Source organism: Pinus tabuliformis, chromosome 8 (genome assembly GCF_031772625.1).
Source record: "Pinus tabuliformis cultivar Carrire ecotype Pingquan chromosome 8, CPIR1, whole genome shotgun sequence".
Lineage (NCBI taxonomy): Eukaryota > Viridiplantae > Streptophyta > Pinopsida > Pinales > Pinaceae > Pinus > Pinus tabuliformis.
In genome coordinates, this window is record NC_142294.1 from 1,739,880,154 (window position 1) to 1,739,895,995 (window position 15,842).

A 15,842-nucleotide genomic window follows, 5' to 3' on the forward strand; every position below is an offset into this window, starting at 1 on the left:
CTCTTAAAGGTGGGCTAGGAATCCTCTTCACTATGTTGGAAAGGTTTCAAGCCATCCATTAAGGGATCGCTATTGCATATGTGATGAACCACCTTAAACATACCCTCAATATTAAGTGAAATCAACAACATTAGAGAAAAAAACCATGAAAGTATCATATTGGGTTATTCAATGTTAGGGGCACAAAAATACTTCATGAAAACCTAGCCTTCAAATATCTTTCTAGCTCATTATTTGTAAATAAGTTACCACACTTACGTTAAGGATTATTATGCAATTAACCTTATTAGGTTCTTCCATCCCCAAAGGGGACAAACCGTTCTTAGGTAGGCCTATTAATCCGACCATAGATGCATATGATAGATGTGATAATGGAATGGGAAAGACTTCAAGGAAGATGTCATAGCCATGATACCCATTAAAGGAGTGTTGGAGAGGTAAATCCCCTCTGCGGACAGAGGCGATCCCACTAGACCAAAATGGATCTAGCAACAATCAATTCACGCTACCATGCAAGTTCCTAGTTGAAAATCGAAAGTGGATTATGAGAACCAACCTGGAGTCCAATGCTAATGTCGAAGAAGAGTTGATACTCTCGTTCCCTTGCTCCGGCAGGTCACAATCCTTGCGATCCCCGCGAATGGATACCTGCACATGCAAAGAACAAAGCGAATACAAGCATAAAATCCATGAAATACAACTATATTTCAGTCAGAAAGGAAATAGATCAAACATTATCATGATGAACAATAAGATCGGAACCATAACGATAGTCGTTTATTAATGAATAATCAACAGAGAAAAATACAACCAAAGTTTTGACGTTGAATCTCTCCTCTGGCTGGGCGTGCAGCTCCATATGTCTTGCAAAAGACCTTTCTCTCTCTTTGATTATGAATACACAGCTTAGACTTCTGGCAGCATAACCCCCCTATGCTCCAAGAATCTTGCTATCACTCAAGACAAGCGTTATCACTACTACTCAAAAACTAGCTTGTCAAATGCATGAAGACAGACTTTTATAGATGGAGAAGGGGAGGAAGATACAATGCATCAAGACACCCATTATGGATTGGCATTATCTCCAAAAATCCGCTGTGGATATATGTAAGGGATAGATGATGAATCTCGACATCTAGAAGATTAGCTTTATCCTCAAAAGACTACATGACTTGAAGGGAAAAAACATCCGGGCGTGCATTTGTTAAAAATCTTTTCCAAACTCGGTTGGCGCGGGTGTTACTCTAAGACATAGCGCTAATGGTCGCACCCTTTTTTGAGGATCTCATTGATTGGTGCGGGAAAGACATTGTGGACCCGCGCTAATGGAAAAAGGGCAGTTTTCAGGGATATTTTGTAAGAGGTGTCTTCAGGGAACATGAAGTACATACTTAGGGGAACATAATGCAAGTGTTTTTAGGTTATGTCATTGCTCACAGGTCCCGGAATGAGTCCTCCAAAGTACAGGAACAGGGGTAATAGGGACGGTGACCAATGGTGACAAATTACTGTGTAACAGATGTCCCCTAAAGCATGAGGTCCGAGAGAGAGAGAGGGGTGAAATGATTTAGAAGAACACATGTAGCTGCCGCCGAGAATCTGCATTGAGAGATACAACTGATAGCTCAAGTACATGATGTATGTGGTATGGTCGCAGCCATCCATAAGAGAGTACATAATAATATAGATCCATAGTATGGACGCAACCATCTGGTTAGGATCAATGAATCGACTCAGGTATGGTCGCAGCCATCCAGTGAATGAGTCATGTATCAAGAATCACGCCTGGATTACAACAGACACAATCCAGGGTCTTGCGCTCCATCTCGACCCGAAGTCGAACATGCATGAACATCGTCTGATTACCAGTCAATATTGAAAACTGTTAACAGACGCGAGAGGTAACACCAATAATGACAATGGCCCTCAAGGTACTACAAGTACAATCTATGGCGTGCGAATTAGTGATCTGACGTCGAACACCCGTAGAATCATTCGATCGGAGGCCAATGATGAAAACCTCATGTCGAACACGAAGAACCTGCCATTGAGGCATGCAGGCTCCAAGGCACCTGAAGCGAGTCTCTAGATCAGCTTCCTGGATAATGAGCTGAAGTCGACAGGAAGTGACCTTGATCGAAGGTGGGCCATAATGTTTCCCACATCATCGACACGAGACAGAGAGATAATGTTGTGAATCAAGATTATGTGAGCTATCAGAGGGAGGTTATTCTTTGTAGAGGTCAACTTCTCTTGAACATTTCGGCGGCACGACAGTGGAAATTGGCAGTATTTGACATCAATGGATCAGAGGTCATGGTGACGAGGCAATGAGCAGATGAGAGGTCAAACAGGATTACCCAAGTTCACGGAGGCAAGTGAAAAATGAGATGAGATATCCCCACCCAGACACGAAAGCATACAAGTGCCATGTTCAAGAGCGACATACTGTCGACACGACAATAATTATGGTTCCTTTTTTCCCCCGCCATTTCTGGCGGGTACCCCAATCATTTTTAACAAGTTTGATGGGTATAGCATATGCTTGTGGTGCGTCATTTCGACAGAATCCGATGTCATCAGGTTTTGACGAGTCTGACAAAGGAAGAACTCGGCGTCTTTTCATGTTTATAGAGTTTGAAAAGACAGCAGAAAAGGAAACTCCAGGGGTGTCCTTTTTCGTAGAGTTGTGTCTCGCGAGCCCGAAAAAGTATAAAACATTGCTCGAAAAAACCGCCCGACCATTACGATCGAGGAGTACTTTTCATGTTTAGTGACTTTGACCTGAAAAAGTAGAAAAGCGACCGAAATCATGTCGTTTCATAACCATTAACGAGCCTGAAACGACAAGGACCCGACAATCTTTTCGTTTTTACACGGTCGGAAAAGAGTTTAAAGATGACCACCCCTTATTTACGTTTAGCGAGTCAAGAGGAATAACTCGGCAATCTTTTCATATTTCGACGGTCGGAAAAGAGCTAAAAGCAGACCTCTATTTTATTCTTTTTAACGAGTCAAAAGGGAAAAAATACTCGACAATCTTTTCATATTTTACGAGTCAGAAAAGAGCTTAAAGGAGAATCGTCCTAGAGGAACGAGTGGTATAACGGGTAGCAACTGGTTCCGGTAATGGTGGAACTGCTCAAAACATGTAATGGTCAAGAGGTAGGCTAATAAAACCACTCATCGCTGCGGTTCCTCAGGAAAGGAAAAACAACCAAGTGAAAGCATATGACCGGCCAAAGAGATGGTAGCAATGGAATGAAGACAACCAAGGCTCATTTAGCAGAATTCAGCGGATAAAAATGGCAATCACGAGATGTAAATCGGGTATGGGTTCATTTTTACACAAGCTTGAACCATGGAGAACTCTGCTTGGATTCGGTTTCATGTTTACACAAGCTCGAAACGAAAAACTATGCTTGTTATAAGTTCGCATGCCCCCAGCATAATAACGCAAATCGAGGTACATGCCCCCCCAAGCTTCATTGTATTCGACAAAGTGGATGGAATGAAGGTTCACTCTCGAGATCGATGAAAGACTCGACTTGTATTTTACGAGATCTTAATCAAAAGACTCGACTTGGAAAGGGAGGTGTTTCATTTTTTAATGAGGTTGACACAGTAAAAGAACTATCCTCATAACCCTTGTTTCATTTTTTAATGAGCTTGACACAAGATCAGGAACTATGCTCGGACAGACCTAGTTTCATTTTTTAAGGAGCTTGACATAGGAAAACGAACTATGCTCCGCCCGAACTTCATCATAATGAATAGGAAGTCGGGGCTTCCAAGAGTGCCACTCTCGGTGGAAGGACCACATCTCGGAAGTCAGGACCTAATGCCCCCAGGACACTGTGCACGACGGCGGCATCGCTGGATACAGGCACGGGATAGGTGGCCACGTAGTTGATCTGCGGTGGGGTAGATGCAACTGGTGGACGAAATCCAGGAGGGGATGACGACTGCGCAAGAGGCACCCGGGGACGAACGAACGATAATTGATCTATAGTCATGATTCTTCCATCATGTGGAAAGCAAACCACACGGAAAAGTGAAGAGACCAGGGCCCCCATGGCATATACATAGTCATGGCCAAGGAGAAGACTGAAATCTAAAGCACCTTGGGTAACCGATACGTCTATATAGATGGTTTTGCCTCCCAAAGTAATAGGGAACTTTGGAAGGATCCCTAATGGTTGAGTAGTTCCTCCGTCAAAAGTTGTCAGATTGAATGTGAATCAATCTCTTGGGCAGCAGGGGGACGATCTGCGATTGCAGAGAGACATTGATAACCAACGGGAAGTTGGGGTGAGGGAGCTGTAAGACTTTCCAAGACAACGGAGGCTTTATCCATGAGTGGACAAAAGTGAAGGGCATGATTGCCTTCACAAAGTCTACAGGGGATTCGAAGCTTCCCTTTTCCCTTACCATTTCTGGTTGATAGGGTAGCATCGTCGTGAGCTCCAGATGACGATGAGGGGTGGGCCGTATCGCGAGACCATACTTCTAAGACCTTGGGAATGCCAGGACAATCGTGAAGAAGATGGTCCTCCTTGCACAACTTACAAGGAAATTTGACCTTCTGCAGAGGAGCAGAAGGTGGCTCGACTTGAGTTGTACTTTTAACCTCTTGCTTAAGAGTCTTCTTCTTCTTTGTCTTCTTCTTCTTCTTAGCCACCTGGTTACTTGAATTCAGACTTTCGCCAGGCGAAGTAGAAGATGAGGACGCAGAAATAGGCGAAGAAGGGGAGAGGTCCACCTTGGAATCAACATGGTGTTGTTCGGGTGGAGGAGACGGTGGAACAGGAGTCATCACACTCGGGACTACCGAGGTCGAAAACAACCATACAGGCAAACCGATGGTTAACCCAGGCAAAGACAAAGTTGCCATATATGGAGCTCCGGCATTTCCAAAAGAAGGAAATGGACTAGGGTTTCCATCCGAGGGAACACCTTGGCCGGTAGACTCGGGGAAGGTTGCCATTGAAAACGAGAAAGAACCCTACTCAAGCTAACGCAAACAAGATCTAACTGTGTAAATGTGAATCGTGGCTGAATAAATTTTAAGACACGAGGACATAACTTGACCTTTTCATTTTTTAAGAGTCGAGAAAAGGACAAAAAGATGACTCTAGTCTCCTTCGAATATTTAGTGAACCCGAAGTGACAAAATGCTCAGGTGAACCTTTTCTTTTAGGGAGTCCGAAAAGGATCAAAAGTGACTACTCTGGAGAACTAGGCAAAAGGTTTACCAAACAATCCATAAAAATGCTTATACACCTTGGCAATCAGATGAAAACCAAGGACTTCCCGTATGGCAATCAATCTTCCCAAATGCTGTGTTCAGTGCATTACGGCTTGTAAGGCGGCAGACACGGCTTCCTGTGGATAAAGGATGATAACCTAGTGGGGTCTCCACATATACTCGACGGTACGTGGGAGCAAAAATCCGTGCTAGACCACTACCGAGTCACAAAAGGAGGAATCACCCAACTGTAATGTGAAACAATAGTGACTAGGTTTAACGACGCCGGAACACGTCTCTAGCCTAGACCTCTAAATGTGTGCGTTAAGTTCCAATGCGTTGTTAGATTCATTCAATTCATTTTATGGTTGATCTTTGATTAGGTTTCGATTTTCAGGCCTTACCATATGTAATATCTCAAAATTTCCTAGATGCAAACTATATGCCAAAATATATCATTTCATTCGATGAATGCTAACTACGAGAGAGTTGAGATCTTTCAATCGAACAAAATGATCATAAAACAAACAATGATAACTCTAATGCATCTAATGGCAATAAAAGAAACTTTTCTTTAAAGTCATTAATCACTAACAACAACGAAAAACTTTAATTTCCATTAACTAATATAACACAAAAGAGATTGTTCGTTTTTATTTTTTAAAATGGCATAATGCACTTAATAAATCTCGAGAGATATTAACAAGCATAAATAGACAAATTTCACCCAATGCAAATAGAACCAAATCTGAAACACCAAGATAAACTGTCAAAACAAGGAAAATGACAAAGACCTCAATGAACCATGTGATCTAAGCTCAAACGAAGTCAAGCAAAATCCAAGCGAACTAGAGGTGAATTGGTCGAAGCACAGAATAACAAGTTTTAACAACCACTAGACAGGTGCGGAAAACAACCAAAAAGTTGACTGGACAATCAAAGAACCAAAACTCCCACAGAAGGCTCGATATACAAAGCCACTAGATGCTCTAGGGTTGGGATATAAAATCGATAGAAATAGGCAAACAACCGAAGGATAAAGGTAAAAAACCAGACAAACAGAGTTCCAACACACTTCCAGAAGCTGCAAAGGATGTAAAAAGACAAAAATATGAGTTTAAAGAGCTTCCAACAAACACACTGGCAGAATTCACAGTACTGGCGCAACTGTCAGCCGGAAACTTGCGCTATTAAGGAATTGGCGCGAGTTGCTGTTGTGCAACATGCGCCAACTGGCGCGACTGTCAGGTAAAAAAACGCGCCAACACAGTTTGCTGGCCCAAAAAATAAATAAAGCAATCCAGGGTCTGGCCGACAGTACTCAGACAGATCAAACAGCAAATAACAACTTTAAAACTGACCCAGAAAGCTCATTTACGCAAGCAGGCAAGAGAAAACTAACATGCAAGACAAACTCCAAGCTGTTCGGTTCATAAACCAAACCGGAGATTGACTGAAGTGGCATTGATCTACTCCGCTAATGCAAAGCAATAGCATTTCAAAGGCTACCTGGCAGTGCTTCAGACTCCGTCCAAGGTTTATGAATCAAACAACAAATAGCTCCTCCCCAGTGGAGTCACCAAATTGTTGGAGAGGTAAATCCCCTCTGTGGACAGAGGCGATCCCACTAGACCAAAATGGATCTAGCAACAATCAATTCACGCTACCATGCAAGTTCCTAGTTGCAAATCGAAAGTGGATTATGAGAACCAACCTGGAGTCCAACGCTAATGTCGAAGAAGAGTTGATACTCCCGTTCCCTTGCTCCGACAGGTCACAATCCTTGCGATCCCCGCGAATGGATACCTGCACATGCAAAGAACAAAGCGAATACAAGCATAAAATCCACGAAATACAACTATATTTCAGTCAGAAAGGAAATAGATCAAACATTATCATGATGAACAATAAGATCGGAACCATAACGATAGTCGTTTATTAATGAATAATCAATAGAGAAAAATACAACCAAAGTTCTGACGTTGAATCTCTCCTCTGGCTGGGCGAGCAGCTACATATGTCTTGCAATAGACCTTTCTCTCTCTTTGATTATGAATACACAGCTCAGACTTCTGGCAGCATAACCTCCCTATGCTCCAAGACTCTTGCTATCACTCAAGACAAGTGTTATCGCTACTACTCAAAAACTATCTTGTAAAATGCATGAAGACAGACTTTTATAGATGGAGAAGGGGAGGAAGATACAATGCATCAAGACACTCATTATGGATTGGCATTATCTCCAAAAAGCCGCTGTGGATATATGTAAGGGATAGATGATGAATCTCGACATCTAGAAGATTAGCTTTATCCTCAAAAGACTTCATGACTTGAAGGGAAAAAACATCCGGGCGTGCGTTTGTTAAAAATCTTTTCCAAACTCGGTTGGCGCGGGTGTTACTCTAAGACAGAGCACCAATGGTCGCACCCTCTTTTGAGGATCTCATTGATTGGCACAGGTAGGACATTGTGGACCCGCGCTAATGGAAAAAGGGCAGTTTTCAGGGATATTTTGCAGGAGGTGTCTTCAGGGAACATGAAGTACATACTTAGGGGAACATAATGCAAGTGTTTTTAGGTTATGTCACTGCTCACAGGTCCCGGAATGAGTCCTCCAAAGTACGGGAATAGGGGTAATAGGGATGGTGACCAATGGTGACAAATTACTGTGTAACAAGGAGGTCCAACATCTCGAGTATAATGGTGATAAGAGGGAGAAATCATGGAGAGATGAGTTACCCCTTTCCTCAACCTGCCTTTTCCATTTGGTTGGTGCACCTTTTACTTTAATCAATTTCTTTTCTTTCTTGCATAGTTTGGGTGACCAATTTTCTTTCTGCTTTAAAACTAATACCCCTTAAAAATGTAACAATTTATCATTTATCGAAATTAGGACATTCATAAGTTCCTTTATTTATATGGAGCATGAAATGCTTAGGAGCTTGGTGATGGCTAATGAGGCGGATAAAGCTCATGCTAGGCTTTTATGTGCTAATTATATGTCCTGGCCATCTTTTTCATTTTTCATTTTCTTTCAATTATGTAGTTTCATGATTTTATCATTATTTTAGCCGCATCAAATTCTAAGGGAAAATTTTCCATGCCCTAAATCAAAGATGTGGATATAGGGTGCAAGTCCCAATGACCAATAACAATCAACCCAAATAATAGAGATGAATATAAAGGAAAGGTGGAATGTGACACACATGGATTACCTTGGGTACATTATATCGATCAACGGCTCCTATTTGTGCCCCACTTAAAACAAGAAGAAAATTCCTTAGGGGAGGTCACATTGGACTAGGGTCAAGGGATAACCTCTCAGGTGATGTGTGAGAACAAGGATACAACCAAGAGTAGTCAGTCATCTAGTTTTCCTTATGATTCATATTAGTATTCTCTTAACATTAAATGAATGAAAATGACTACTATAATGGTTAGTGTAATTTTTGATAGATGATCTCTATTGCATATGTGATGAACCACCTGAAACATACCCTCAAGATTAAGTGAACTCAACATCATTAGAGACAAAAAAAACCATTAAAGAATCATATTGCGTCATTCAATGTTAGGGGCACAAAAATACTTCACACAAACCTAGCCTTAAAATATCTGTCTAGCTCATGATTTGTTAACAAGTTACCATGCATATATTAAGGATGATTACGCAATTAACCATATTAGGTGCTTCCATCCCCAAAGGGGAGAGACAATTCTTAATTATACCCATCAATCCATAGATGCATGTGATAGATGTGATAACGGAATGGGAAAGACTTCAGTGAAGATGCCATAACCATGATACCCGTTAAAGAAGGTCTAACATCTCGAGTATAATGGTGATTAGAGGGATAATCATGGAGGGATGAGTTACTCCTTTCCTCGACCTGCTTTTTCCATTTGTCTGGTGTGCCTCTTACTTTAATAATTTTCTTTTCTTTCTTGCATAGTCTGAGTGGTTAGTTTTATTTTTGCTTTAAATCCAATGCCCCTTAAAAATGTAGTAGTTTATCACTTATCGAGGTTAGGAGATTCATAAGTTCCTTTATTTATATGGAGTATGAAATGCTAGGGAGCTTGGTGACGACTAATTATGGGGGTAAAGCTCATGCTAGGATTTTATGTGCTAATTATATGTCCTAGCCATCTTTTGCATTTTCCATTTTCTTTTGATTATAAAATTTCATGCTTCTATCATTATTTTAGGCCCATCAACCTCTTAGGGAAAAGTTTGCATGCCCTAAATCAAATATGTGGATATAGGGTGCAAGTCCCAATGACCAATAACAATCAACCCAAAGAATGGAGATGAATATAACGGATCGATGGAATGTGATACGCATGGATTACCATGGGTATACTATATCAATTAGTGGTTCCTATTTGTGCCCCTGTTAAACCATGAAGAAAATGCCTTAGGGGAGGTCACATTGGACTAAGGTCAAGGGATAACCTCCTAGGGGCCAGGTCATGTGTGAGAACAAGGATACAATCAAGAGTTGTCAATCATCTAGCTTTCTTTGTGATTCATATTAGTATTCCCTTAACATTAAATGAAAGCAAATGATTACTATAATAGTTAGTGTAACTTTTGATAAATAACCTACCTTCCTTCAAGAAGTATGCTAGATGGGAGAGAGAACTAATTGAAGCATAGGTGGAGAGCTATAACTTAAAACTATTTATGGATCACCATAGGGATATTGGTTAGTTGGCTATCACAAGAGGAGAAAAAAATTCTCCTATGAGTTACCCACTTTTGTTGGATAACATGTACCAAGGCTTTAATGATAGATTAGAAGTGCTTCCAAACCATTTGCCTCCTAAAATCCTCAATGCATCCTCCTCAATCTAAAAAAAAATCTAACCAATCATGAGCTAATATAAATCAACCCATAACCAATGGTTAGAGCTCAATGACATTGGATCCACATGTTCAAAGTCTCCATCAAAACTAGACAACCCAAAAATTTGTCGATTGGGGTTTTTCAAGTAAAATGTAAAATTTGTTCAACCTTCAAATCATCCCCAACCACCAACCAAGCTCCAAGTTCCTTATGATTCAATACTTTCCCCCTTTTCTTAGCCCCTCCAACTTTCTCTATGACCACCTTATAGCTACACAACAAATCTATATCAAGTTTAACACTAATAAAACCTACCCTCACCCCCTCCCCCCCTACCAAAAGAGATACAAGATTTACTCGTAACTTCAAACTTGACTACTTAGTGCTTGAATAACATTCTAGAGGATTGAAATTAAACCATTTTCGTAGTCATGTCACTTCAAACAACAACACATTCGAGGGCCAATAACTCCAACCTCATATTCAATGTGCATCCACCATTCGAGGAACAATAGACCATTGGATCCACAACATGAGATTTGACATCCTATACCTAGAGATTTGATAGTTCAATAAGGTTGTGCTGGCCCATTATCCAAAGTTTTTGGATGGGTAGATGTGATATCCCCCAATAGACCCCTTTGAGTACCAGACAACTTCTTCACTACGAAGAGATATCTAGATAAGTGATCAATCTTTGATCCTATGATAACATATCGTACAAGTAATCCACTAGCTAATGGTCATACTCCATAGTTTTTATATTTGAACATTAAACCATAATAACAAAAGTTAGGATCCAATCTTCCCCTCTACAAAAAAAATTACTAATTATTCTCTTTTTTATCCACATTATATTTATATTTTCTTCACTTTCGTTATTCCACTTTATATTGATATTCTCCATCTTACATTCATATGACCACACTAATATAACTTTAATTAGATACTTTTTACATACATAATTATATTCCATGTTAAAAATAAAGCATTATAAATACTATAAACTTTTTTTTAACCCAACTATATACAATCTATCCAACTTTCTTATTAAAAATATACAAGATTTAGATAACAATCATAAGAATAATTAAAACTTACATATATGGCAATTAAGATTTAGAAAAAAAAAATAACAATAACTAAAATTTATATATTGTTATAATACATTTTTCTTTATAATGTATTTTACTTATTTAATTAAATATTTTTTTTGAATTAATAATAAATATCTGAGTATAAAACATTTAATATTTTGTATATTGAGTTGTGTATTATTAAATATAAATAATTTTAAATCCAATCCCATACACTTCGATACCAATACCAATACATCAGGGTGCTTATTGTCAAATTCTTTGTATTTTCTCCACTTTCTATGTTTCACCTTACATTGATATTTCCCCGCATACAGTGATGTCATTGATTTAATTGGATTCTAGATGGGGTCCCTTTTTCCCACAGAATCATGTTCCAAGTAGAAAAATAAAGCATTGTAAACACTAACAAGTAGTAGTAGAAAAATAAAGCATGGTAACCACAGGGTTATTGTGGATCCCAAGCCAATTATAGAATCTATCCGGCTTTATTATAAAAGCACAGGGTGCCATATGAATTAAGAGAAGGAAGAATTGAGCACAGGAGCACAAGCTTTTGCTTCTCACAGGTTGGAAACTTATTTGTGCAACTTTGCAATTGAAGTTTGTGAGTACAGGGGGGCGAAGGTTTGTGTTTATCAGAGGTTTAGAAATTTATTTCTACAACTTTGCAATTTAAGTTTGTAATTATAATATCTATTGAGAGAAGGATCCACTAGTGGATATTGGGAATTTTGTGTTTATCATAAGTTGGGAGATTTGTCTGTGCAGCTTTGCAATTGAAGTTTGTAATCACAATTTTGGAGGAGGGGCAGAGTGTCTGTTTAGCAGAGGTATTGTATTTTGAAATGGGTATCTTCACATATTGGCAGGTAAGTATATACATGATGATGCAGTTGTTAATGATGAATCTGGTTGTTTGGTTCGGATGGTTATCTGCAATTGCCTTAGCAGAAGTGGAATTAAGTGAAACAGTCACAGGATCTGTTAATTTGACTAATGTGGGAATTGCTTGCTTAGGCAATCTAGCTCTTTTTTTTACAAGTTTGGTGAGGGGAAGGCTTTATTTGGAGATGGCTGCGAGGGATGTTTTGGCGATCATAACAGGCCCCAAACTAGAGGACATTAATGGGTTTGGACTGACAACCATACATGGTGGGAAGAGAAAATATCGAGATGCCTCTGTTGTAATGCTGTCAAACCATACGTCCAATTCTTCTATTAGGGAATTCATGAAATATATCTCCAATGCCCATGATGTGTACTCCATCTTACTCAATTGCTGTCCTTTAAAGTCTGCACCATTTGCACCAGTCACTGGAGAGATCCGTAAATGCAACTGTGAATCTTTGTCTGGCAATGCAGAGATTATTGCTGAATGTAACTGCATTGTATTCCAGACAGTGGAAGATATCACAAGCATGCTCGATGGTAGGATGCCCGAAACCCTAAAGCCATTGTCTGATTCCCTTTGCCTACTTACTTCTCTGCAGTGCCAGAGAACTGGCTGCCATGGCTGCAACATAAACGTGTTGGGTGAGAGAACTGGGAATGAGCCGAGAATGCCATTGCCAGAGGGTGATTCCATGGTGAAATCCCCTGTTGCAGTTTGTGAGGCTCTTGATTTTAAATGTGCATCACCCATCCAAGAAAAACCTATTTGCATCTGCATTCCATTGCATTCTGGATCCAGTGATGACTGGTCAAAGCTGATGATCAGATATTTCAAGTCGAAAGATAAGGAAGACAGAGGGGCCATAGTCATGGCCTCTGATGCCCTGGAAGATTACTTGACAAGGAGCGAAGGAGACAGAGTGGAAGAAGTATTCTACAAAACTGCCTCATTTATAATACCAAGGCTGACAGAAGTGTTAATCAACCTTACACTAAATGGCTGGTTCAGACTGGATGGGTTCTCCAGCTCTCTGGCTGCGAGAAGGGCGATGAGAAATTATATTGTGGATAGCAAAGGAAATGGGTTTGCTGCCAACGCCTTCATAACCAGTGCTCTGGTAAAGTATAATGCTAATAATGCCAGTGTTTGCCAAGTGCTGACCTTTAGAAGTGGTACTCTTCTAACCCTCAAAACTTTTTCACTTGTTGTGGGTTGTCTCAATTTGGCTTGCTCTATTATTTGGGCTGTGTTTCTCGCATTGGATGGGAGCGGTCACAAACTATATGAAATACCCTCCATGCCACCCTCTGTACCGAGAGTTGCTGTGATAATGGTTGCTATTTGTATAGGCTTAGGCATGGACTGTTTCGAGTTGTTTTCTGAAAAAATTAGTGGGAGAAAGAGGTTTATGCTTTGGGTGGTAATAGTTTTGGAGATAATTTTCATTGTGGCATGCAGCATAGTAGCAAGAGCTTTGGGTATAAATGCTTTTCGGAGATGGCTATATAGCTGTCTGCAAGGCCTGGTTTGGGTGAAGTGGGGAATTGGCAGTTATCTGCTAGGCGAGTATTCACCAGAATATGTTCACAGACCTGCCAGGAGGAACAAGTTGGATATCTCCCACCAAACTTTGGCATATTCTTCTGCCAAGTGGATTGACCACGGTACTCTGGTGTACTCTTCTGCATTCTTTCTCAATGCTGTCTTGACTGGTGTTGGGTTGAAGTGGAAATAGTCACCATCAGGAAGAGGTGTATTAAACTCTGTGGGAACATGACACTTACGCCACATAAAGTTTATGTAACGTATTGCTCACTGCAGTAATTCTCAATGCTATCTTGACTGGTGTTGGGTTGAAGTGGAAATAGTCACCATCAGGAAGAGGTGTAATGAACTCTGTGGGAACTTAATACTTATGCCACATGAAGTTTATTTAATGTATTGTTCACTGCAGTAATTGTACCTTGGTTTGTATAAAGATTATTGTCCTTGAAAGTTTTAGGGTCAAATTTTATGAGGGATTGAGTGCTGGGTAATTGTATGAGTTACATCGTTAAAAGATTGTCAAGCTGGATCAAACCCTATACAATCTTAATAATAATAATCTCAATTATAATACTATTTTCAAAAATATAAATGTAAAGTGTTTAACATACATCATTTGTATGATAAAAATAAATGCATTTGTTACTTTTTAAATATCAAGGAGAGATGTTGTAGGAAATTTGGATTTGGATTTGAGTAATTAAACTATGTAGTATTTTAAATGGTAAAGTAATAAAGGATTGTGATTTAAGGGTGATTTTTTTTAATTTTTATTATTATGTATGATGTGGTTTAAAGATTATAAATTAAAATTGATATTTTAAAGATACTTATTTCGAAAGAAGTGAGGCGGGATGATGGCAGCTCGCAAAGCAAGGCCTTGTGCCCTGCTCTGCTTCACCTAGGGCATGCAATGTGTATAGAAATATGGGAGTTTTATATTCGTCAGCTGAATAACATGGCTTTCACGACACTGATGCATGATAATGATAGAAGGATGTGGTTGTTCGTCTGGTTCTCACTGGGGCGAACGGTTATTGATATGGGCTTGGTCCCTATAGGCTCTCTCATACCTGAACGGCAGTACTTCATTCCTTCTCCACAGATTCTAGTTGAATTGCTGAGCGAATTTCCTAGTTTCAATGGCTTCTTGACTTGGTCACAGAGGATGCCTGGTTGACAAAACCTGTGCAAAGGCGGTTACAAGAGACGCATTTGGAAGGAAAGGTAACAATCCAGAGAGAAGTTGTAGAGGATGAGGAAGTTCTGGAAAAGACAATAGATATTCTACTGGATATAGGTAAAAGAGAACTCGAGATACAAAGTACTTTGAAACATTGGAGTTATATTAGCATACCATGACACTGATAGCTTATGCCCTGGCTGGACAAGAGGTGGACCGACTAAACCTGCATTCCCACCTAGAAAAAGTAGAAAAGAAGGGACACCTTATGTTGGCCCTCTTCAAATGGAAGGTGAAAAAGCAAGGATGCATCCTCCTCCCAAAGAAAATGCAAGGATGGAATCACCCTCTGGCAATGGCATTCTCGGCTCATTCCCAGTTCGCTCACCCAGCACGATTTGGTTGCAGCCATGGCAAACATTTTTTCTGGCACCAAGAGAAGGAAGCAGGCATAGCGAATCAGACAATGGCTTTAGGGTTTCGAGCATCCTACCATCGAGCATGTTTGCGATATCTTCCACTATTTGGAATACAATGCAGTTGCATTCAACGGTAATCTCTGCATTGCCCGACAAAGATTCACAGTTGGATTTACGTTTCTCTCCAGTGGCTGGTGCAAATGGAGCAGACTTAAAAGGACAGCAATTGAGGACGATGGAGTATACATCATGGGCGTTGGAGATATATTTCATGAATTCCCTAATAGAAGAGTTGGACGTATGGTTTGACAGCATTACAACAGAGGCATGCCGACATTTTCTCTTCCCACCATGTATGGTTCAGTTCTAACACATTAATGTCGTCTAGTTTGGGGTCTGTTATGATCGCCAAAGCATCCCTCGCAGCGATCTCCAAATAAAGCCTTCCCCTCACCAAACTCGTAAAAATAAGAGCAAGAATGCCTAAGCCAGCAATTCCCACATTAGTCAAATTAACAGATCCTGTGACTGTTTCACTCAAGTCCACTTCTGCTAAAGCAATTGCAGATAACCATCCCAACCAAACAACCAGATTCATCATTAAC

General features: G+C 40.1%; 1 protein-coding gene across 1 annotated transcript; it reads left to right on the top strand.

The window, feature by feature from the left end:
• The first annotated feature begins 11,755 nt into the window (after window positions 1-11,755).
• Window positions 11,756-14,007, top strand: LOC149243062 (uncharacterized). Its single transcript, XM_089367757.1, has one exon. The coding sequence runs from the start codon at window positions 12,044-12,046 to the stop codon at window positions 13,823-13,825; it is 1,782 nt and encodes a 593-aa protein (XP_089223883.1). The 5' UTR covers window positions 11,756-12,043; the 3' UTR covers window positions 13,826-14,007.
• Window positions 14,008-15,842: the final 1,835 nt, after the last annotated feature.

Coding starts and splice junctions, on each gene's coding strand:
- LOC149243062 (XM_089367757.1), top strand. CDS start 12,044: ATGGGTATCTTCACATATTGGCAGGTAAGTATATACATGATGATGCAG.